Raw genomic sequence first — 25,679 nt, forward strand, 5'->3', positions numbered from 1 at the left:
AGGGTGACAGCTGGCGGACACAGTGTCTTTAGAAAGCATTCCAGAACTCCCCTCTCCCAGAACATGGCAAGCCTTGAAAGTAGGCTAGCAAAGATCTCAGAAGCAGAGGGCCCTCAGAGGTACCTGTAGGGGAGATGATGACAATGAGGAATGAGGAAATGGGAGAAAAGGGGGGCGGAGAGTCACTCAGGACAAGACCACTATCCCAAGGGGCTGTGCTCCAAGCCTCTCTCTGAAAATATTGAATAAAAAGCAGATGGTAAGAACTTGTCTTGTACGTTCCTGGCAACTGGCCGTGGGAGTTGCTTACACAAGCATTCCCACCTCCTATAATGCATATTGTATGTTATTTTCATCAGTACTGTATATACACTTGTATGCATACTCTACCACAGGGGTCAGCAAACCTTTTCAGCAGGGGGCTGGTCCATTGTCCCTCAGACCTTGTGGGGGGCCAGACTATATTTTGGAAAAAAAGAACACATTCCTATGCCCCACAAATAACCCAGAGATGGATTTTAAATAAAAGGGCACATTCTACTCACGTAAAAACACACAGATTCCCGGACCGTCCACGAGCTGGATTTAGAAGGCAATTGGGCTGAATCCGGCCGCCGGGCCTTAGTTTGCCTACCCATGCTCTACCCCAGAGGCCGGCAACCTCTGGCCCATGGGCCGGATGCGGCCCACAAAGGCCGTTTATCCAGCCCACGGGCCGCCCGTGAACCGAGCGGCCTGCTTGGCGAGTCCCCCCCGTGCTGCGCTACACCAGCGTAGTGCGACGCGGGGACTTGCTGAGCGGTGCCAGAAATGGTGCCTGTGTCGACGCCGGAAATCGTGTCTGCGCATGCCCAGACGCCGAAAAGCGCTTCTGTGCAGGTGCGATTTCTGGGGTCTGAGCAGCTGCAGAAGCGATTTACTGCGCTGCGGACATGCACAGACACAATTTCCGGCATCGCGCTGTGCCCGTCCGGCCCATGGACAACGTCCATGGGAATGATCCAGCCCATAGCCAGATAACCTTGCCGGTGCCTGCTCTACCCTAATATACACATTTTTCTATTTGTTGTTTGGTTGGAGAAGTGTGCTGCAATTTTGGCGAGAAATTTTGCTTATGCTCAAAGGGCAGGGCAGGGCAGGGCAGCAATGAGGTTAAGGTGAACCAATGGGAGTGCCAGGCTGTCTCCACTGCAGGGCCGCACCTACAGCAAGGCTGGGTGGCGCAGGGCGCCAGGCTGCCAGGGGGGCGCCAGACAGCCACACCGCAAAACGGGGCAGGGTGGGGGGCGCCAGAGGGATCTTCGCACCACGGTGCCAGATATGCTTAAGACGGCCCTACTCCACCGATGTGTCCGAATTGCCCGGACCATATTGCTGTGCTGCCTGCATCAACCCAGTATGTGGCACAGCCACTACTGCCAGGTGACAGGCTCCACAGTGCCACCCCACCAACATGGCCGCTCCTGCAATGCCATCAAGTTTCACTCCAGTCTAGTGTCAACTGCTGGCAGCAAAGGCGTCAGGGTTTGAAGAGAATTCTACCCTACCCAATGGATGTTAAGTCATGGGCAGACCAAATGTTAATGGCCAAGGGCAGGAGAATGAAGTGTGTGTCCTCTAACAAATTACCCAAAGAGAAAATAAATTGGGTCCAGGACAGGGATACATTCAACAATGTCCCTGATTAGGAAGTACTTTAACGGATAGGCCAGGGTATTTCTGCTGAGTTTTGCAATGCCACAGCAATGAAATAAATGGAATTACTTCTCCAGCTGTTCAAAGTCAAATTGCTAGAACCACTTTACATTCAGCGTCTTGCTGAAAATCATTTTCAGCTGGCAACAAACACTCTGAGTGGGCGAGGTAAGAGAAAATAAATTATTCACTTTTTTTGGACGGAATTAGGAAAAAATGTAACTAAACTGCAACACAGCAGGCACACGGGCATGCTATGATCTGAGGAGAAAACAGTGAAGAAACATGTTGACATTTCTCACAACACTTAACAAGCCAAGGCACCCGATTTTGGCATTGACAAACCATTTGGCACATCCAGTGGATGGATATTGAAGGTCTGGAAACTTAAGTCCTATGTGGAATAGGTGAAAGAGCTGGGTATGTTTCACCTGGAGAAGAGATGATTAAGGGAAGGCATGGCTGGATTGCCCCATAGAAGATGAAGCAGACTTGTTTTCTCTCTGTGAGATTTTTGCAAGAATTCAATGAGTTCTTGTGAGATTTCAGCAAGATCTTGCCAGAAGCTGCTGAGACTTCACCAGGGGCTGAAGTGGCGGGATGAGCGAGGTGCCCACAGGAGTGCCACCTCTTGAGCTTCCGCTGCCCAAGGTGGCTGCTTCACCCTGTCTCATGGGCAAGCGGACCCTGCTCTTGCTCCACAGAGGACCTATGGGTGGAAATTGCAGTGAAGCTGTTTGGCAGTGCAACATACTGCCTAGGAGCTGAGGATCTTTCATCCACTGGAGATACTTAAGCAGTGGATGGATGACTATCTGTTAGGGGTGTGTGGTTTTATCTTGGGCTGTACATTCTTTATTGAGAAGGGGCTTTGACTAGATGAACCACAGAATCATAGAATTGTACAGCTGGAAGAAACCCAGCCAGATGGCCGGGGTACAAACAAACAAACATATTATTATTATTATTACTATTGCACCTGGTCATCTGGTCCAAGCAGGAATCTCAGTGAAAGCATCCATGACAGATGACCATCCAATCTCTGCTTTTTGTTGTTTAGTCGTGTCCGACTCTTCGTGACCCCATGGACCATAGCACGCCAGGCACTCCTGTCTTGCACTGCCTCCCGCAGTTTGGTCAAACTCATGTTCGTAGCTTTGAGAACACTGTCCAACCATCTTGTCCTCTGTCGTCCCCTTCTCCTAGTGCCCTCAATCTTTCCCAACATCAGGGTCTTTTCCAAGGATTATTCTCTTCTCATGAGGTGGCCAAAGTATTGGAGCCTCAGCTTCACGATCTGTCCTTCCAGGGAGCACTCAGGGCTGATTTCCTTAAAAATGGATAGGTTTGATCTTCTTGCAGTCCATGGGACTCTCAAGAGTCTCCTCCAGCACCATAATTCAAAAGCATCAATTCTTCGGCGATCAGCCTTCTTTATGGTCCAGCTCTCACTTCCATACATCACTACTGGGAAAAACATAGCTTTAACTATACGGACCTTTGTCGGCAAGGTGATGTCTCTGCTTTTTAAGATGCTGTCTAGGTTTGTCATTGCTTTTCTCCCAAGAAGCAGGCGTCTTTTAATTTCGTGACTGCTTTCACCATCTGCAGTGATCAAGGAGCCCAAGAAAGTAAAATCTCTCACTGCCTCCATTTCTTCCCCTTCTATTTGCCAGGAGGTGATGGGACCAGTGGCCATGATCTTGGTTTTTTTGATGTTGAGCTTCAGACCATATTTTGCGCTCTCCTCTTTCACCCTCATTAAAAGGTTCTTTAATTCCTCCTCGCTTTCTGCCATCAAGGTTGTGTCATCTGCATATCTGAGGTTGTTGATATTTCTTCTGGCAATCTTAATTCCGGCTTGGGATTCATCTAGTCCAGCCTTTCGCATGATGAATTCTGCATATAAGTTAAATAAGCAGGGAGACAATATACAACCTTGTCGTACTCCTTTCCCAATTTTGAACCAATCAGTTGTTCCATATCCAGTTCTAACTGTAGCTTCTTGTCCCACATAGAGATTTCTCAGGAGACAGATGAGGTGATCAGGCACTCCCATTTCTTTAAGAACTTGCCAAAGTTTGCTGTGGTTGACACAGTCAAAGGCTTTTGCATAGTCAATGAAGCAGAAGTAGACGTTTTTCTGGAACTCTCTAGCTTTCTCCATAATCCAGCGCATGTTTGCTATTTGGTCTCTGGTTCCTCTGCCCTTTCGAAATCCAGCTTGCACTTCTGGGAGTTCTTGGTCCACATACTGCCTAAGCCTGCCTTGTAGAATTTTAAGCATAACCTTGCTAGTGTGTGAAATGAGCGCAATTGTGCGGTAGTTGGAGCATTCTTTGGCACTGCCCTTCTTTGGAATTGGGATGTAGACTGATCTTCTCCAATCCTCTGGCCATTGCTGAGTTTTCCAAACTTGCTGGCATATTGGGTGTAGCACCTTAACAGCATCATCTTTTAAAATTTTAAATAGTTCAGCTGGAATATCATCACTTCCACTGGCCTTGTTATTAGCAGTGCTTTCTAAGGCCCATTTGACTTCACTCTCCAAGATGTCTGGCTCAAGGTCAGCAACCACACTACCTGGGGTGTACGAAACCTCCATATCTTTCTGGTATAATTCCTCTGTGTATTCCTGCCACCTCTTCTTGATGTCTTCTGCTTCTGTTAGGTCCTTACCACTTTTGTCCTTGATTATGGTAATCTTTGTACAAAATGTTCCTTTCATATCTCCAATTTTCTTGAACAGATCTCTGGTTTTCCCCATTCTATTGTTTTCCTCTATTTCTTTGCATTGCTCATTTAAGAAGACCCTCTTGTCTCTCCTTGCTGTTTTTTTGAAATCTGCATTCAGTTTCCTGTATCTTTCCCTATCTCCCTTGCATTTTGCTTGCCTCCTCTCCTCCGCTATTTGTAAGACCTCTCTGCTTAAAAACCTCCAATGAGTCCACCACCTTCCAAAGGAGTTTGTTGCACTGTCAAACAGCTCTTACTGTCAGAAAGTTCTCAAGATGTTTAGTCAGAATCTCATCTCTTGTAACTGGAAGCCATTGGTTTACGTCCTACACAAGTTTGCTCCATCTTCCATGTGACAACCTGTTAGATATTTGAAGATTTCTGTCATATCTCCCCTCAGTCTCCTCTTTTCTGGGACAAAGATACCCAACTCCCTCAACTATTTCTCATAAGGCTCATAAGGTTTCCAGACCGTTAATCATCTTGATTGACCTCCTTTGCACACGTTCCAGCTTGTCAATATCCTCCTTTAACTGCGGTGGCTAGAACTGGACACAATACTCCAGGTGTGCTCTGACTAAGACAGAATAAAGGTAAAGGGACCCCTGACCATTAGGTCCAGTCATGACCGACTCTGGGGTTGCAGTGCTCATCCCGTGTTATTGGCCGAGGGAGCCGGCGTACAGCTTCCAGGTCATGTGGCCAGCATGACAAAGCCACTTCTGGCGAACCAGAGCAGCACACGGAAAAGCCGTTTACCTTCCCGCCGGAGCGGTACCTATTTATCTACTTGCACATTGATGTGCTTTCAAACTGCTAGGTTGGCAGGAGCTGGGACCGAGCAACGGGAGCTCACCCCGTCACAGGGATTCGAACCGCCGACCTTCTGATCAGCAAGCCCTAGGCTCAGTGGTTTAACCCACAGCGCCACCCATGGTACTATTACTTCCCTTGAACTATTGATGCAAACTAGAATAGAATTCACTTTTTTTTGCTGGTGCATCACACTGTTGACTCATGTTGAGCTTGTGGTCTACCAAGACCTTGAGACCCTTTTCACGTGTACTTCTTGCAAGCAAGGGTTTGTATGAAGCTGGTTCTTCCTGCCTCTGTTGAAATTCATTTTGTAGTTTCAGCCCTGTTCTCCATTCTGTTAAGGTCATACTGGATCCCAGGGCCTTGACAAAACCCTGTGGCACCCCACTTCTCACTTTTTCCCCAGGTTGGCATGAACAACCAGCTACAAATCCCCAGCATCTCCAGGTAGGATTTGGAGAGACCCAGGTGGCGCTGTGGGTTAAACCACAGAGTCTAGGGCTTGCTGATCAGAAGGTCGGCAGTTCGAATCCCTGCAATGGGGTAAGCTCCCGTTGCTCGGTCCCAGCTCCTGCCCACCTAGCAGTTCGAAAGCACATCAAAGTGCAAGTAGATAAATAGGGACCGCTCCGGCGGGAAGGTAAACGGCATTTCCATGCGCTGCCACATGACCCGGAAGCTGTCAGCGGACAAATGCTGGCTCCCTCGGCCTATAGAGCGAGATGAGTGCTGCAACCCCAGAGTCGGACACGACTGGACCTGATGGTCAGGGCCCCTTTACTTTTACCTTTATGCTTGAAAGCCTGGAGAGTCACTGCCAATCCGCGTGGACAACCCTGAACTAGATGGACCAATGGTGTGGTTCAGTGTAAGGCAGCTTCCTATGGCTGTGGAGGCAGGTAGGGGGCAGTCACCTGCAGCTTTCCATTGAATCCAATGAAACTTTTGAAAATTTATGCCATCATTGCAGGTAGAACTGATCTTTGAGCAAGCAGAGGTCCTGCTGGAGTCATTCTGGTTCCCAGTACATAAGCACCTGCTTTCCTAATGGTGGAGTGATTATTGTATATTGATTCTGTGCAGAATTGCTTTGGGAATAATGTACTGAAAAGGGACATTTATATGATATGGTTTCAGATGATATAGTGAACCAAAGCAGGAAAGAGCTATAGAGATTACATTCAGAAAACATTAACTTTGGTGAATTCAGTTCCTTCTCTCTGATCTTATTTTCTAAGCTTTCACTATCTAATGTAGGATGTCGAGGCAGCAAAAGACTGATTTGCTCCATTGGAAGCACCACCTGTTATGACAAAAGCCCTCAAATATCATTGATGACATTATACAAGTCTTGTTGACTTGAAGGAAACACTCGATGTGAATGAAACAACATTAAGGGAAATTGTGCTTTGAATGAGAATGCGCCTGCTATCAGACCGTCAAAAAATAAAACTGCAGTTCCAGCAAGAACTCAGGCTGGTGGGTGGAAGGTTAAGAGATGTGGCCCTGAAATACATTGCATCCCAACAAATAAAGCTGAATGCCAATGAACAGGCCAGTGAAGGCAGATTCAGAGACTGGGTTAAGTTGTTCAAACTGCTTGTTTTTGCTGCTTGTTTTAATGCTACAGAAACACTAGCAACATGGTTCCATCTACTATGAAGATGCTATTCCTGCACATTGTAGCCCTCCCTCTACCTCCTTCATCCTCAGTTGGACTGGTGAGGGGCCCCTTTGAGCCACTGGGGACCCTCGGTCACTGCTGGGTTGGGGCAATACAGGCCTGCATACAAGCCTGTATCGGCCACTTACGTCTTCCCTTCATTGCCTAATAGCAGCTATGGTGTGATGGCATGAAGTGATTTGCAAATGGAATTGTCATGGTGGCAGGAGAAGGGTTAACCCCTCCCAGGGCTGCTTTTGCAAAAACATTTTTTTTAAAAAAAAAAAGTTGATGGGGGATGCATTCACACATATTCAATGTAGTACCTAGTTTTGCTTTGAGGCTGCATTCTCTGTACAGTTACTCGAGAATAAGCTCTATTTCTATTGTTATTGTTATTATTTACATAGCACCCCATACCTTGAGGTCTCAGGGCGGTTCACAGAATAAAATCAAAATATAAAACCACAAAATACATAATCAGAATAAAAAACAATCCAATAACACCCCCCCAAACCCCCACATTTTTAAAGGGCATTGGATGTCAATCAAATCAACCAAAGACCTGGTTAAAAAGGAACGTTTTGGCTTGGCACCTAAAGATGTATAATGAAGGTGCCAGGTGAACTTCCCTGGGGAAAGCAATCCACAGATGGGGAGCCACTGCAGAGAAGGCCTGTTCTTGTGTTGCCACCCTCCGGACCTCTTGAGGAGGAGGCACATGAAGAAGGGCCTCAGAAGATGATCTCAGGGTCTGGGTGGGTTCATATAAAAAGAGGCAACACCTTGAGGTATTGCGGTCCTGAGCTGTTTAAGGTCAAAACCAACACTTTGAATTGGGCCTGGAAACTAATCTTCAGCCAGCGCGGTCAGACCAGGATCGGTGTAATATGCTCAAACTGTCTTGCTCCAGTGAGCAACCTGGCCACTGAATTCTGCACTAGCTGAAGTTTCTGAACCATCTTCAGAGGCAGCCTTACATATAACACAATGCAGTAATCTAAACTTGAGGTTACCAAAGCATAGACAACAGTAGTTAGGCTATCCCTGTCCAGATAGGGGTGTAGCTGGGCCACCAGCCAATGCTGACGGAAGGCACTCCGGGGCACTGAGGCCACCTGAGCCTCAAGCAACAGCAAAGGATTCAGGAGTGCCCCAAGCTGTGAACCTGCTCCTTTAGAGGAAGTGTAACCCCATCAAAGCAGCAATCTCCCACCCACTAACCCACCCTCAGTTTTATCTGGATTGGGTTTCAGCTTGTTGGCTCTCATCCGATCAATTACTGAGGCAAGACACTGTCCAGTACTTCCACTGCCTCACCTGAGGAGAAATAGAGCTGAGTGTTATCAGCATACTGTTGACAACATACTCCAAACCGCCGGATAATCCCACCCAGCAGTTTCATGTAGATGTTAAACAACGTAGGGGGTAGGATTGAGCCCTGCGGAACCCCACATTGAAGGTTCTATGGGGCTGAAAAGCACTCCTCATGTAACACCCTCTGGGAGTGACCATCCAAGTAGGACTGGAACCACCGCAAAGCGGTGCCACCCACCCCTAGTTTGGACAGTCGCTCCAGAAGGATACCATAGTTGATGGCATCAAAAGCCACTGAGAGGTTGAGAAGAATTAACAGGGACATGTTTCCCTTGTCTCTCTCTACAGAGGTCATCATACATAGTAGAACTTCCTTCTGAATATGCATGCACGGGTTTGCAGTGCACATCCCATGGAAAGCAACAAGACTTTACCGTAAAGTATGTTGACTACTGTTGTCTTTGTCCATGGAGTTTTCTTGGCAGGGATACTGGAGTGGCTTGCCAGTTCCTTCTCCAGGTGGATCACGTTTAGTCAAAACTCTCCACTATGACCTGTCCATCTTGGGTGGCCCTGCATGGCATAGCTCATAGCTTCTCTGAATTATTCAAGCCCCTTCGCCACGACAAGGCATTGATCCATAAAGAAGGCTGATCGCCGAAGAATTGATGGTTTTGAATTATGGTGCTGGAGGAGACTCTTGAGAGTCCCATGGACTGCAAGAAGATCAAACCTATCCATTCTGAAGGAAATCAGCCCTGAGTGCTCACTGGAAGGACAGATCGTGAAGCTGAGGCTCCAATACTTTGGCCACCTCATGAGAAGGGAAGACTCCCTGGAAAAGACCCTGATGTTGGGAAAGATGGAGGGCACAAGGAGAAGGGGACGACAGAGGACGAGATGGTTGGACAGTGTTCTCGAAGCTACGAACATGAGTTTGACCAAACTGCGGGAGGCAGTGGAAGATAGGAGTGCCTGGCGTGCTATGGTCCATGGAGTCACGAAGAGTCGGACATGACTAAACGACTAAACAACAACAACATGTTGACTGATGGAATGTGTGTGTGTGGCAAATCAAAGAGGGGCAGGGAATTACAACAACACTAAGCAGGCTTCTTCCTTGGCAGTTTTATCCAGGGATGCCAGTGAGTCAGCAGGCACAGAGACTGAAGTATCCCCCTTAGGCCTGAGGCAATTCTCTAAGGTCAGAGCTGAACTACAGGGGAGATCACTGCAAGCAAAACTGCACCTGTCTCTGTGGTTAAGTTGTGCTAACTTCCGTCCCCAGGGCGGACGAGCCTGTGCCAGTAATGAGCACAAACCTTTTGCTATGTGCTAGGAAACAAAATGCTCTCATGCATTTATTTAACAGTTATTCTGACATTGTGTAATTGGAAGCATATTGAAATAACCTGGTGAGGAATACTAAGAAGCCAAGGAACAGGAAGGAAGCGCGCCGAGAGTGCACACCATCTGGACATAAAGCCATTTGGCACGACGGCGTGGCTTCGTCTTGATGAAATTTCCCTATGTTACCGAATATTTATCTAAGTATAGATGGTGCAATGATTGAGGGCAGGGGGAGGTGTGTAGGTAGTTAAGAGAGCGATCACACTCTTTCCTGAAGGGGACCACATGTTTTGCAATGTGCACCAGTTATTATCGCAAACTGAAATAAACATTGGTAGGGAAATATTTCCCTGCTTTCACCATTTTTGTATGTGTAGCCTTGCTGGCTGGGGACGATGGGACTTATAACCCCAAACACCAAGACGACACCAGGCTGAGGAAGCTTGATCTCAGCTTACTCCATTTCCTGAGACATTTAGTCTTCAACTGTTCATTGCCTTTTGCTAGCTAATTATGCATAAATGACAGCCTAGAGATAACTACCACCCCCAGATTCACCGCTGAACTCCTTGTTAAGTGAGAATCTGTTTACAGATCATCCACTGATGTTTTCAGTGGAAGAAAGCAAAAAAAAAAGCAAAAAAAGCTTTCTCCCAAAGGCCTTGTGAAGTGCAGTTCCTTAGGTGAGCTAGGAATCTCCAGCTAATGATTCTTAACATGGTCTTTATGGTGCCTCTGGCACCAAATCATGACAGTTAAACTGGTATGAAACTGATGTAAGTACCTTAGAAGTACTCAGGGGTCTTTAAGAATAAAATAAAATTGAGAAACATTATTCAACTTCCTTGTTTCCAGTCTGCTCTGATGCTTTCTCTTTTCCGGTTTCTCAATGGCAGCAAATCAATGCTGTTGTGTTACGTTGCAAACCTCCCTATGATCTTTGGATGAAGGGCAGTATATAAATTTAATAAATAATAATAATAATAATAATAATAATAATAATAATAATAATAAATGTCAGGATTCTAGCTCTACTTTATGGGTGGACTCCTGATAGGCACTTAATGGAGCCTGTGGCTGGTTTGAATAGAGTTTAAAAAGCAGAGATAACCAAAAATGCTTTGGTGCCTGAATCTTACTTCATCACTGGCAACAGGACAATATCCTGAGCAGGCGTTAAGGGACACATAGCTCTGCCTTCCGACCAATACTAACTCTTTATCCACTAACAAAACCATAATACTTAAGTTTTTTATGTGTTGTGTTTTTCTGCAAAGAGTTGAACATGAATGTACAAAGAATGTTAGACTGAGATTGTTCTGTATATTTACAATGGATATTTGCTGGGCATTAATGGAACTTTATGAAAAGTGAATGCCAAACAAAAGTTACCTTGTGCTATGTAAGGGGTGCTCTCCTCTTTTGTAGGTGCGAACAAAGGACGAGGTGCAGGCGCTGGTGGCCGGTTCATAATAAAGGACCTGCCACCTTTTCTTCGCTCTTTGTTGTCGTTGTCAAAAATGATATCATACACACCATCATCAACAAGAGCAAAGCTGTATGGATCCTCCTCTTCTGATTTCTCAGATTCACCTTCTTCTTTCTCCTCCTCGTGTATCTCATCGGTTTTCTTTTGTTCTTTATCTGCTTCCCATTCTACAAAACACGTACAACAGCACCATCATTATCCAAGCTCCTGGGTTTCCAGGGTGAATGAAAACACCACCAGACGCCCGTTAAAATAAGCCTTAGTAAAAATCTTTGCACATTGCATACAAAGACCATGTATACTTCTACAAATTGGACAGCTCAAAATCACATTTATTCCCTGAAAAACCACAGTTGCCTGCCATTTCTATTAAGAGGCAAAATGGCCTTTTAAAAACAATACAAATTCATTGGGATGAACTCTTGTAAACTGCTATATAAAAATGCTAAAAAAAGTATTATGGGCGCTCCGTATAACTGTGTAATCCGGAGGGGTGTGTGTCTCGCTTTAAGCTCAAAAAGTAGTGAGGATGTTAGTGCAAAAAACACGGCCATTGCCAGGTACTTTAAGGACTTTTGGGAAACACAAATTAGCCTAAAAATTGCATATACTGTACTAATTTGTATGAACAGGGGCTTCTGGTTGAATTAAGACTCTGGGAGGCTGGAGTCTCACCAGGGCAGATATTTTGCACTGTTGACACAGAAATTCTGCAAAAACCATTAAGCTCAGATTCAAAACTGAAGGGGGGGGGACATCTTGGGAGAAGCGTAACTCTGACTGAGTGAAAAACAACCAACAGATAAGATGCAAGAAGGCTTGTGCATGTACAGTAAAAGAAACAACGAAAAACCTTGGGTTGAGTAAGTGTTTCCATGGACTGTGGCTGGAGGTTCAACAGCCAATTTGACATATTTTTCCTTTATAGGGAAATTCTTTCACAGACCTTTTTTGCACTCTAACCTGTAATGCATTACTGAATAAGAAATCTGCCTGATTGGGAATCTGGTTTGAGTCTCCATATTGAACTTCCAAAGGAAATTTTCTCCCACACTGTCACCACGCCAAGGTGTTTTTTTTTAACCAGTTGTTTTTAAAAGAGGACCAGAATAGATATATCCTACTGAGGAATGAAATCTTCACTGAAGGTTGCTTGTGTTGCAGTTTGGAGGCAGCTTCCCCGGTCCAAACTCCCCAAGAGCCCTGTGGAATGTAATTTGGTGAATGATGTAGCCTGACACATGAGCCACTAGTGTGGAGAACCATTCTGTGATGAAGCAGGAGAGGGGCTACATTTTTAGCTCTAGCCTTCACCTTGGGGCTTCTTCCACCAACACCTATTTATTAAGCTCCTGCATGTGAACAGTTGCTTGCTTGTTGAGGTTCCTTGGCAAACACCTGTATTCAACTTCAGGTCTAAGAGTCTGGTCTTGTTTCAACACAAAAATGCCCTAGACAAGAGTATCCTATGAAAAGGGCTTCTGTTAGAGATGGCTGATTCCCCCCCCCCCCTGCCCTTGCAGAACCACAGTCCCCAGGGGCTCCCTGTGGAATGGCATTGCCTTCTATTAAGCCAGTTCAAGTACATATGCTCTGTACAGCAGGTCAATACTAAGTTTCCTGTCAGCATCTCTCCTCCCTTTTCTGGAACTGGTAGAACATTGCACACACCCCCCCCCCCCCGCCAAGGAACCTAGCTATTAGATTCCTAGAATTCTATGGTTCTAATAGAGTACTAGGGAGGGCTGTTTTAGGAAATGGCTATTACAGGAGTATTAAAAGAAATGCTTCATACACACGAGGACTTTTCACACACTACACAGGTATTAGTTTTCGCTACACATTTTGTCGTGCTCTGAAGAGTAGGGTTCGAACCAGTGGCTTCTAGTTACAAGAAAGGAGATTCCGACCAAACATCAGGAAAAAACTTTCTGACAGTAAGAGCTGTTCAACAGTGGAGCAGTCTCCCGTGGGAGGTGGTGGACTCTCCTTCTATGGAGGTTTTTAAGCAGCCATTGGATGGCCACCTGTCATGGATGCCTTAGCTGAGATTCCTGCATTGCAGGGGATTGGACTAGATGACCCTTGGGGTCCCTTCCAACTCTACGATTCTATGATTCTATGTACTGTACAAGTGTTTGTGTGAAAGAAGCTCCAGGTGCCCATTCGTACAGTTCAGCTACTGCTTTACACAGCGACACGGATAGTAAACCCATTGAATGCAGCACATGAAAAGACCTACAATCAGAGATACTGTATTTCCTCGATGACCGTTAACGAAAGCCAAATTAAAACAGAGAGCATTGGAGAAAAACAAGTGTGGCATCCTGTGTTTCATATGAAGAAGTGTCCCTTCCCAACTTGCCATTATTATTATTATTACTATTACTACTACTACTAGTACTCCACTATGTTAGCATTTTGATCTCCCAGCTTCCACTGGCAAACAAACCTTTCCCGGGAAGGATGGCAGTGGTGGGTTGACTCCAAGTTGCTTTGCAGCGATTCTCCTGCAATACCTGCAGCAAATGACTCTCTAAAGAATGTGGTGGATGGATGACTCATTACAGTTTCTCTTTGAAAAAGAAACGATCGCTCCCCTCCCAAAGATGAAACCAACCTAATGCTTCACAGAAACACAGCGCAATTAAACTGAAAGATTCATACGGAAAGCGCTTCAGAGGGATTCTGCCTCATCCCCAGGATATTAACTGCCACTGCCTGGAGTTAGTGTGCACGTCTGCCTGCTTAGAGACACGTCGGTGATGCAATAGAATTATTCATGTGTGGCGTCGCCATGTGCCAGTTTGGCGGGCCGACGAGCCATTCCAAACCCTTCCCAATAAATCCTTTGATCCCTTCTCCCCTCCTTTGTCGGCTGCTCTTGTAGGAACAGTGGCACTTCAAGGGCACAGCCACGCGAAAGGTGATTTGGCAGGAGAGCAATATCTTTATCATGGGCAGCATCGACCACCTCTATATTTTATGGCAGTTTAAAAAAACAACCCAGACTATTTTGTTGCAACACTTTGCGCATTTCTATGCTCCATAGTTATATTGGTTTATGTAAACCAGTTATACCTGTATCTAGATCCAATATTGGTAGGGCTGGTTCTGGTGATTTTCTACAATAGCAGGGGTCAGCAAACTTTTTCAGCAGGCAGCCGGTTCACTGTCCCTCAGACCTTGTGCGGGGTGTGTGTGTGTGTTGGACTATATTTTGAGGGGTGTGTGTGAACGAATTCCTATGCCTCACAAATAACCCAGAGATGCATTTTAAATAAAAGGGCACATTCTATTTATGTAAAAACACGCTGATTCCCGGACCGTCCGCGGGTCAGATTTAGAAGGCAATTGGGCTGGATCTGGGCCTTAGTTTGCCAACCCATGTACAATAGCATTCAGAAACTTGGAGGCCTCCATATACTGCAGAATTACAACATGTGTTGCCCCTGACTATGGTGGATGGAGTTGATAAGGGATGAAGTCAAACAAGATCTGACTCCCCGTTCCTGTTCTAAAATTACTCTGCTTTTCACCTGGTGACCCCATTGACAACATTGTGCAGATAGCCCAGTCAACACTGACACAATGACAAGGTTGGTGCCAGGCAGACCTCCCTATGGAGAGCATTTAATAAACAAGGAGCTACTGCAGAGGAGACCCCCGTGGGAGGCCATTAAATGTTTCACATGTGCAGACCTCACTTTTCACCCTATGTCTCAATGCAGAAAAAAATAAAATGTATAACATGCAAAATTTAAAATGAGTTTTAAACATCCGAGAGCAGAACATCGGAACAGCATTCACAGTGCAAGGGCTTCCTGAAATGAAACCACTTTAATCCGATGTCTGACCCTTAGCAGGAATGGTCTCTGCCTGTTTTCTAATGGGAGAGAATTCCATAGTCATGCTCAGGTCAATGCAGGAATGCTATTGGTGCTCCCCCAGGCAAACTCAGTGATCAACTTGGAGCGTACTGGTGAAGGCAATCCTGGGCCGAAGTTCTTCAGAGCTTTATACACTAGTGCAAGAACCTTGAACGTGGCCCTAAACCAGTTGGAAAGTTACTGCAGGTCTTTTAATGCTGGTGCCATGTGCTCATTGTAGTCCGTTCCCATCACCAGCAACAGGCAGCATAAAATGGCAGCACAGGAATATCTAGATTAATTAAATAAATACTGCAAATGTTTTGGATTTGTTTGCTTTCATGACTCCGTACCTGGGGTCCACTTGAAAATCTCGTCTTGTCTTGTGGTGGTAAGTGGGATTCGAGGTGGCAAAGGTGGCCTCTCAGGGTAGACCACATCTCTGCGGCTTCCTTCAGGAGCCTCCTCCTCCTCCTCCTCCTCACTTGAGCAATGTGGATTTCCCCCCAATTTATTTTCTTCTTCCTCTTCTCCTGTTTTAGCTGCTCTTTCCTGTTCATCTCCATCATCAACCATTCTTGAGTCCTTCTGGATTTTCCAGCAGGCTCCAGGCTGTTCTCTTGGGTTTGGCTTGGCTGCTAATGCTGGGGAGGACATATTATCATTATTTCATTTTAAAATACAGTATGCCATCTGGAAGCGTTTCGTATTTCACAGATTTCCACGGAAGCAACAGCAGCACTGCTTATAAAACTTTAATGAACTAATACAGTGGAAAAGCTGACACATGTATAACTCCAGTGAAGAAGCACCTAAAATATTTATTAAATGAATGGTGGTTTTCGTTAGATTTTGTAACTTTCCTGTGTAACGTATTCATGCATGTGATAATGTTAGGCTTTCTCCAAATGGTGGTGAAAACCCAGAACTTTGTCTGCTCCCCTTTGCCTCCTCCCCCCCCCCCGAGCTCAAATTGCTCGATTATGAATGCAGCACAGCACATAGGAGTGAGTCGAGCAGGCTATAAGTTATGCAGCTGTATGGGGTTATATATTTTTAATAGACTGTGACTCGCCAGCTTATCATTTGGCATTCTTTAACATGGAATAAATGTTGCCCTTAGGAGAGGAAATGTTAGAATTGCTGCAAAGATGGTCCTTTAATGGGTTTGCGAGGCCCTGGTGTCTCACTGAGCACACATATAAAGGATGAAGCCATATAGGGTAGTGAGAAGGCAAATGGCTTCCACATAGTTGGTTTTTTTTAATAGAGATGGTCTCTTTTTTGCATGAAATGATGCTACTCGTGCATTCCATTTGCCTTCACCCAATTATAGCTGAACTGCCGACATCTGAGGCTGGGATGTGACCCAGCTAAATAATAATAATAATAATAATAATAATAATAATAATATATTATTATTATTATTTATACCCCAGCCACTCTGGGCGGCTTCCAACAAAACATTAAAATACAATAATCTATTAAACGTTAAAAGCTTCCCTAAACAGGGCTGCCTTCAGATGTCTCCTAAAAGTCTGGTAGTTGTTTTTCTCTTTGACATCTGGTGGGAGGGCGTTCCACTGGGCGGGTGCCACTACCGAGAAGGCCCTCTGCTTGGTTCCCTGGCACTGGCTTCATTTGAGAGGACTGTCCGGCTACCAACAGAGGCAAAACTAAGGGCCATTATAAAGCTATAATATAGTGGCTCCCCACCACCCACGAAGCACTTGAAAATGGCTGTGGGTCTTGGCATATGCCTTAGTGATTTCTCTGCCTGTGTGTAGCATACATGGTGTATGCTTTTTAACTGCAATTTTATTGCTGGGAGAGTTCATCAGGGGGGTTGGGCGGGGTGTTCATCAATATGCAGGTGATACCCAGTTCTACCTCTCTTTTAAATCAGAACTAGTGAGGGCAGTGAAGGTCCTGTGTGAGTGTCTGGAGGCGGTTGGAGGATGGATGGCAGTTAATGGATTGAGGTTGAATCCTGGCAAGACAGAAGTACTGTTCTTGGGAGATAGGGGGTGGGCTGGTGTGGAGGACTCCCTGGTCCTGAATGGGGTAATTGTGCCCCTGAAGGACAAGGTGCACAGCCTAGGAGTCATTTTGGATTCACAGCTGTCCATGGAGGTGCAGGTCAATTCTGTGTCCAGGGCAGCTGTCTACCAGCTCCATCTGGTATGCAGGCTGAGACCCTACCTGCCTGCGGACTGTCTCGCCAGAGTGGTGCATGCTCTAGTTATCTTCCGCTTGGACTACTGCAATACACTCTACATGGGGCTACCTTTGAAGGTGACTCAGAAACTGCAATTAATCCAGAATGTGGCAGCTAGACTGGTGACTGGGAGTGGCCGTCAGGACCTGCATTGGCTCCCAGTATGTTTCCAAGCACAATTCAAAGTGTTGGTGTTGAACTTTAAAGCTCTAAACGGCCTCGGTCCTGTATACCTGAAGGAGCATCTCCACCCGCATCGTTCAGCCCGGACACTGAGGTCCAACACTGAGGGCCTTCTGGCAGTTCCCTCACTGCGAGAAGCGAGGTTACAGGGAACCAGGCAGAGGGCCTACTTGGTACTGGTGCCTGCCCTGTGGAACGCCCTCCCATTAGATGTCAAGGCAATAAGAAACTATCTTACTTTTAAAAGACATCTGAAGGGACATTTTTTAAGGGACATTTTTAATGTTTAATGCTGTATTGTGTTTTAATATTTGGTTGGGAGCTGCCCAGAGTGGCTTGGGAAACCCAGCCAGATAGATGGGGTATAAATAATATATGATTATTATATTATTCTTTTTACTTCTTATATTCTGTCTTACAGTATTACAAATGGAATTCCATCGAATTCAGATGATAGGGGGTCTTCACTGACCACCTGAAGTAGATGACCCTTTGGGCTGGGGAGCTGGTTAGGACTAGCTGCCAGGGACATGGACTTCCTGACAGCTGTTTTGACAATGCAGTGCAGTGAGGAACCTAGGTTAGTCCAAAGGAGGGACTGATACCAACCTCCCTTTGCTACATAGCCAAAGATGCTCCTTTCTAGACTCAGATAAGGAGCTATGGTCTTCAAGACGGCTACTGGCGTTCCTGTGGAGTCCTTGTGCTTGTGTTCAGTTTAGGGCAAGAGATGCTAGTGGTAAAACACCAGGAATACCAGAGGATGGAGTGTGCTCAAGGGGAGAAGAAAATGGTTAATGGCAAAAAGCTAATGTGCTTTAAATGAACTAAGGTAGAAGCTGCTCACAAAACTGTAGCTCTTCCCTGTGGATGTATACATTAGGACATATAAATTTATATTGTCACTGAGGAGAAGAAGCAGTGTTGGAGATCTCTATATCAGAAACGTACAAAGTCCATTGCAGAGAGATTCTGAGCTCATCATCACCATGTAAGTGTCATCTACTGTCTTGACTTCTTCCTCCTCCTGATTGTTGCTTTCCTTGCTGTCTTCTTTTATCTGGGAGGGAAAAGACCAAACAGTGCTCAGTAGCAGGAGTGTCCATTAGGGTTTCAGTGCAGCCAGAGAGCACAGTTCTGGAGCCAGCCATGCAAATATCCCACCTGTTCCCCTACTTTCTGCAGAACTGGTTTCCCTCTGAATGAGTTTTTCCTTAGAAACATCTGCTTCAACACAATCCAGTTCTGTAAAAAGCATAACAGGAGACAAAGGAACAGGGAGAAAACAGAAAAGGTTGACCCTCTAATTCAGGCATCCCCCAAACTTCGGCCCTCCAGATGTTTTGGACTACATTTCCCATCTTCCCCGACCACTGGTCCTGTTAGCCAGGGATCATGGGAGTTGTAGGCCAAAACATCTGGAGGGCCACAGTTTGGGGATGCCTGCTCTAATTGCAACAAGTTAAAGCTGACAACTTGTTAGCATGTTTGCACAGGAATTAACCTGCTCTTTGTGTGTGTGTTGGTTTGTTTTGCAAGCAACACTACGCAAAAATCCAAAGAGTTATTTTAGGAGTGCCCAAGCATACCTGGTGCAGTAGAACTTCTATTTGATAAACATAACCCCACAAGGTCCCTTTGGCTAGAGGAACTAATCTGGGAATAGGGAAGCTCAGGCATTGGGGGGGGGGGTCAGTGTGGCTCTCCAATCCTTTGTAACTGGTCCTTAGGACTCTCCCCAAGCCACAAACCCCTCTGCCCTTTGCTTTGCATCCCCTTTGGATGTTTTTTTTTTAACCTGGCCAGAATATATCTATGAAATCTAATAATGCTTCTTGCTTATCTAGATGGAGGATTGGAAGGTATGTGAGTATGTGTAGAAACTAGACTGTTGTACAGAGGTAAAATTCACAATGGTTGCCCCACCCACTCTCCCCTCCCCCGCTGGAATGTGCCCCATTGAAGGTTACCTAATCAACTTTGGGCTGGGAAAGGTTCCCCATCCCTGAACTAAAAGATTGTTCCAGATCTGTGCCTGGTATCTGTGGCCGTAGGTACAAAGTTTCACCTTTAAAACATATTGCCTGCATAGGGGGCACAGGGAGGCCACACTATTGTCCCAAGGCCAAGCTGCCCCCTCCACCTGACATCCTAATAATTTCCATAGGAAAAGAACTTCTTATAAGCTTCAATGGAAGCTTTTTTTATAATGCAAATTGCCAACGGGGGAGGCCTGACCTGGATTGGAAAGCAAAGGGTCAAATTCCCCCTACCAATATACTAGGTTCCTGATCAGGATCCCCCACACATTTATGCACACCAATTAAAATTAAAAAAAACCCTGCATTTAGGGGTACAGATAAGAAGCTAACATATTGCTAAGGTTGGCCCTCACTTTACACTGTTCTTTGACTCTCAGTCAAGGTACTTGAATTTGGTTGTCTTTGCCCTGTATCAGCATCTCTCTAGTGTCAGCATCAGTGTTGGCTCTGGGCCATTTGACACCACCCCCTTTCTGATTTTGGGGCCAGCCCTCATGTGATACAAGAGATAGAAGATTTCCGACTGGATCTCATGATTTTTAATTTTTTTAAGTGCCTTTCCCATTCATCACACCCCTTACAAATGGGGGGGGGGAGAGAGATGGCACCATATATATTTCCTGGGGGAGTGACTTTGGCCACCACCAAAAAGCTTTCATTGGTGAGCCAAAGAGCAGGACCCCAGTAGCTGATTGTAAACCCTGGGCAATCTCATATGGATGCAAGATTCTCGATACTCAAAAAGGTGTACACATTCTGAACAAAAAATAAATTCTGTTTTCAGCAGCTGAATGATTTGACTGATACACTACACTTGTATACACATTTGTTTATTTTGCATATTTTATTCTTTCTCTGCTAGTTGTGGGGGAGGAGAAGCAGTTATGCAGACACCAAATCAACCCCCTGCCCCCCCAGGCAATCCCAATGAACCCCTTTTCTGGTTTCTTACATTTCACCTGTTTTTACAGCCACGAGGTCTAGAAACATGCCTCTGTTTCTATGGAATCGCCCTGCTGAAACACTAATCAATGGGGCAAAGCCATGATGGATAGGTAGGTAGCAAATTACTTTTTGTACTCACTTTGAATATTCTGTCTGTTCGGGGTGCTAGTCCACTTGCCAGTGCACCGGCAGATTGCATTAGCTTGTATTCTACTTACAGGAGCCCTACTGAAAATAACTTAGGTTTAATAATTTCAGTGGGTCTACACTCAGTTTAACCTACTTGTGGACAACTCAATGCCTTTTTGTTTTGTTGCTCTCTGTTCGACTCTGTGAGGGCTTACATTATATATATTTTTTTCCATTTTAACAAGGTAGTGCATCGTGTACTGCCTGGCATTTGCTTTTGAAAAAAAAAGAGAAGACATTTTCAAGGCTGGAATTCAAGGAGCATATGTTGGAACTCCCTCCCTTATGGAAATTTGCCAAAAGCCTGAACATCTTTTAGACATGTTGTAAGATCTTTCTATTCAGGCTGGCCTTGGCTGTCAGGCTTTGATACCTGCTCAGCTTTTGAGCTGCTCCCCGGGATCATTCATATGAGCACAATTCTTTCCCAGGGCAGCAAAATACATGAGAGCAAAGGGATATCCACAGGATAACAAGTCCCCTGCTTTTCTCCCCCAGGACTACACCAGGCCATTATGGGAGTGGGAAAGCTGTGTGTGAGACTGCCAGGAGTCCCTCAGAAGTGGTTTGCTGTGTTGAGCAGAGCTGCTGCACTAGCTTCCTGTCAGGTGGATTGATGAGAGAAGGAGGGATGCGGTGGGGCGGTTGATGCAGTGCAGTCACACTGGTGGAGCTGATCCAGCCCTCCTGCCAGTGCATTGGCTGTGTGCCAGACTCCCCACTGCCACATCTCTCACCCAGAGTGGTGCATGCTCTAGTTATCTCCCGCTTGGATTACTGCAATGCGCTCTATGTGGGGCTACCTTTGAAGTTGACCCAGAAACTGCAACTAATCCAGAATGCGGCAGCTAGACTGGTGACTGGGAGCAGCTGCCGAGACTGTATAACATCTACATTGAAAGACCTACGTTGGCTCCCAGTATGTTTCCAAGCACTATTCAAAGTGTTGCTGTTGTCCTTTAAATCCCTAAGTGGCATCGGCCCTGTATACCTGAAGGAGCATCTCGACCCCCATTGTTCAGCCCAGACACTGAGGTCTAGCTCTGAGGGCCTTCTTGACGGTTCCCTCCCTGTGCGAAGTGAGGTTACAGGGAACCAGGCAGATGGCTTTCTTGGTAGTGGCACCTAACCTGTGGAACGCCCTCCCACCAGATGTCAAGGAAATAAACAACTATCTGACTTTTAGAAGACATCTGAAGGCAGCCCTGTTCAGGGAAATTTTTAATGTTTAATGTTTTATTGTGTTTTTAATTTTGTTGGGAGCTGCCCAGTGTGGCTGCGGAAACCCAGCCAGATGGGCGGGATATAATATTATTATTATTATTATTATTATTATTATTATTATTATTATTATCCTCCCAGTAAGCAACAATGTCCCATGTGCTCCACCCCATCGTGTGATCAACTTCTGGTCTCCCCTTCTTTGGGGGATGAACCTGGGAATTCTTAGTGAGAATTGCTCTCAGGGCTATAAAGCAAGTAGCACAAGAGAGGCCCATTGTTACAGTTCCTCACTAGTATCTGACTCTGGGGATTCCAGTTCATAAGTCCTAGCACAGAGGTAAAAAATTCAGGCTCAGGGACCACAAGTGGCCCTCCAGGGCTCTCTATCTGGCCGTCAAGTCTCTTCCACTCACCAGTCCCACTTTGCACCCTCCTTGGACATTTTTGCCTGACTGGCACATATCATTGGGTTCTGATAACACCTCTAGCTTGCTTGGATGAAGGATAGAGAGGTGTGTGCATTATGTGCTTCACCCACTTTCATCTGTGCACCTGCCCGCCATCAGCATGTGGCCTAGAAATGAATGAGGCCATTGGGCTGTAAGAAGCTTCCTATTCCTAACCTAGCTTTCCTCCTGCTCCATTGGAGTCAACAGCTGCTCCTATTTAAGGCTCAGTTCTGCTGCTGAAGCAACATCTGAGCTCTACTCTCTTGATATCTCCAGCTTGGAGCCCTGCATGGAACTGTCCATGGTATCTTCCCATCCTCTCTGCTGAGGTTAGTGCTCACAGGGCCTCTGTATCCCTATCCATTTCAACCCATGCTTCTTGAGCAATCTGAGAGGGTTCTAAAATGTATTGGGAACCTTCAGGAGTGCAAGAGGCTCTCCAGCTCATGGAGGGTGATGAGAAAGATGACAAGGGGGGGGGGGTGAAGCTAGCACACCTGCCCCCACAGTCCCATCGTGTGATTAGATTACATGCAGTGTTGTCGTTTTCTGTCAGTATGCATCAGCATGGTGTACCGCCACCTCTGCACCCCCTGGCACCATCTCGATGCTGCCACTGTTCCCCTCCCCTTTGCTGCTTCCTCCTCCTCCACGGCTGCTGCTTCCCACAGCTGCAGGCACAGCCTCCTCGAGCTGCTTTGGCATGACCCCCCCAATGATGTCAAAGCATCGTTCATCAGCCACCTTCCCAGAAGATGCTTTGGTGATTGTAAAGGTCGCACCAAAGCGTCTCTGCTCTGGCACGTCAGGTGGTGGTAATGGTGAAGAATCCCGCCCCAGCTGTTTTTTTCCTCCCCTTAAGAGAGAAAAGACACATATCTATTGGGAGGAAAATAGGGTTGGGAGAGTGGAGCTATGGCTGGGAAAGAAAGAGTTAAACAGCCTCCCTTCTCTGCCCGAGGAGGTGGCATAAAGATCCACATAAAAGGTAAAGGGACCCCTGACCATTAGGTCCAGTTGTGACTCATCTCACGTTATTGGCCGAGGGAGCCGGCGTACAGCTTCCAAGTCATGTGGCCAGCACGACAAAGCCGCTTCTGGCGAACCAGAGCAGTGCACAGAAAAGCCGTTTACCTTCCCGCTGTAGCAGTACCTATTTATCTACTTGCACTTTGACGTGCTTTTGAACTGCTAGGTTGGCAGGAGCTGGGACCGAGCAACGGGAGCTCACCCCCGTTGCGGGGATTCGAACTGCCGACCTTCTGATCGGCAAGCCCTAGGCTCTGTGGTTTAACTCACAGCGCCACCCATGTCCCCAAAGATCCACATATTCATATGCATTACTTATCGCTCAAGAATTCAACGTTTCAATCTATTTCAAGGCCCAGTTAACATCAGAACATAGATTCTGGGGCTCAAGGCAATGGCCCATCTAGCACAGCATCCTGTTCTCACAGTGACCAACAGACAGGACACAAGCACAACGGTACTCTCCTCACTTGTGATTCTTAGCTATTGATATTCAGAGGCATACTGCCTTCAACAGTGGAGGTAGATCACAGCCATTGTGGCTAATAGTCACTGTCTGTACAAATGCCATTGCTCTACATTTTATATCAACTTTTATTTTATGTATTTTAAAGTTGTAAACCACCTTGGGTGCCTTGCTATATGTAAACCCAATGTAATCCAGTAGCCATTTTACGATGTCCATTAAGAGTCCCAGCTTTCTCTATCATATACTAGTCTCCATGACAGATAATCCTATCCATCCTAGCTGGTATAACTGGAAGACAGGATCACACTGTTAGTCTGAAAAATGCAGTACTGTGTCAGTATTATTATTTTTGACAAATGCCCAAACCAGACAGCACTCCAGCAGCATTTGTATTGCAAAATGCTGCAATATACAGCTCATAAATATGAGTGTTCTCTAAGAACTGGCCAGGTATGGCAAGCTGCTTCTTCTTCAACCAAACATGCAAAACATTTCCCATGCCTGTTGATTAATTTGTTTCTTGTGCTATATTGACCTTTAAAATAAAGTGAACAACAACAAAAACAGCCCTCTGCAAATGAAAGGTCTCTGGAATTAGCCCATTAAAACTTGCACTCAGTTCTGTTCATTAATTCATGCACTTCATGTTGTTTGAAGAGTACAGCTAAATCTAAAACCTTGAATGGAATCCAAATCTTTTATGTTTTCCTTCCCTCTTCATTTTAAATCGACATCCAAGCCACCAAACTGGCTCCCTTAAAACTGCACAGGCTTTTGCCTAAGGATGGAAGGGAGAAATTCACTTTTGTTTGCATTTTAATGAGAAGTTACCCAATCTGCACTTCTCAAACCAGTATGCAAACCAAAACACAGCTGTCTTTCAAAATTTGCACTTCTCTGAATTTTGCAATGCAATTCTCCAACCAAATAATATATCTGCAAATAAGAATGCATATATCATGCATAAGATAATATTATGCACAAAAATGCATAATTTTTTTTAAAAAAAGCAGTAAGAAGGGAGATCAGAGAGGGCCAATCATTAGGCATAGCACATAGACAAGTAACTGAGCAGACAAACAGGTCATGTGGTCATAGTCTTCTGTATGGTCAGATGTATTGTATTTGAAGAATGATGGTAACATTTTAAACAAGACATCTCCAAAAACAACAGAAGGTTTTTTTTTAAAAAAAGGAGCTATCCTGGTAAAATAAATGTATACTGTCAAGCCAACAGTGGCATATTTTCAGTCCCACAGTGAAATGAGTAGAGTTTAAATTGGTGTAATGGTGGATTGCAGTGCTTTTCTCCAAACTAAGAACCAAGCTAGGAGTAATGCTAAACTATAAGTAGGGAACCTGTGGCACTCTAGATGTTGTTGCTGATGGGAGTTGTTCCAACACTGATGTCTACTGCTCAGGGAAGATGGGAGCTGTTATCCAACAATATCAGCCAACCAACCGATCTTTATTATGATGATCACAGATCAGCCACGTTCAGAAATATCTAGAGGGGCACAGGGTCACCATCCTTGCACTGAACATGTTAGAAACAACACCAGCATTTTTAAACAATTACTGATAGGCATGTCACTACTACCCCTCAATGTTCAGCATGTCCACATACTTTGATGGTGTTTCCTGCTTGGCAGGGGGTTGGACTGGATGGCCCTTGTGGTCTCTTCCAACTCTATGATTCTATGAAGAGAGACAAGATTTAATTCTTGACTTCCCATGAAATCCACCAGCCCCAGCATGGCTATTAGCCTTAGATAGCACTCCCACTGTTCAGAAATAAAGCATCATCTGGTTCTGCAAACTTAATCAGCCCAGAAACAATATTTCCTATTAAGTTAGCAATGCCTAAGATTGCTCCTTGCTATTATGGGAAAGCAAGTCATATCTGATGCAATATAGATACACATCTACCTATTGTCTCCCAATTCTCATTTTCTCTTCTTTAAAGACTGAGGACTAATTCTGCATTCATCCTTAT

At 45.5% G+C, this 25,679-nt stretch overlaps 1 protein-coding gene across 3 annotated transcripts in view; it reads right to left on the reverse strand.

Annotated features, from left to right (window-relative positions):
• The window catches only part of BANK1 (B cell scaffold protein with ankyrin repeats 1), a 187,248-nt gene that overhangs the window by 15,092 nt on the left and 146,477 nt on the right, over positions 1 to 25,679 (reverse strand). For all 3 annotated transcript variants that reach the window (XM_088660491.1, XM_035114023.3, XM_088660492.1), the window contains exons 8-10: positions 18,288 to 18,396; positions 15,289 to 15,579; positions 10,970 to 11,233 (exon numbers count right to left, since the gene is read on the reverse strand). In XM_088660491.1, the coding sequence (XP_088516617.1) occupies positions 10,970 to 11,233; positions 15,289 to 15,579; positions 18,288 to 18,396 (664 nt within the window). The remainder of the gene's footprint in view (positions 1 to 10,969; positions 11,234 to 15,288; positions 15,580 to 18,287; positions 18,397 to 25,679) is intronic.

This window comes from Zootoca vivipara, chromosome Z1, assembly GCF_965207765.1.
Source record: "Zootoca vivipara chromosome Z1, rZooViv2.hap1.1, whole genome shotgun sequence".
NCBI lineage: Eukaryota > Metazoa > Chordata > Lepidosauria > Squamata > Lacertidae > Zootoca > Zootoca vivipara.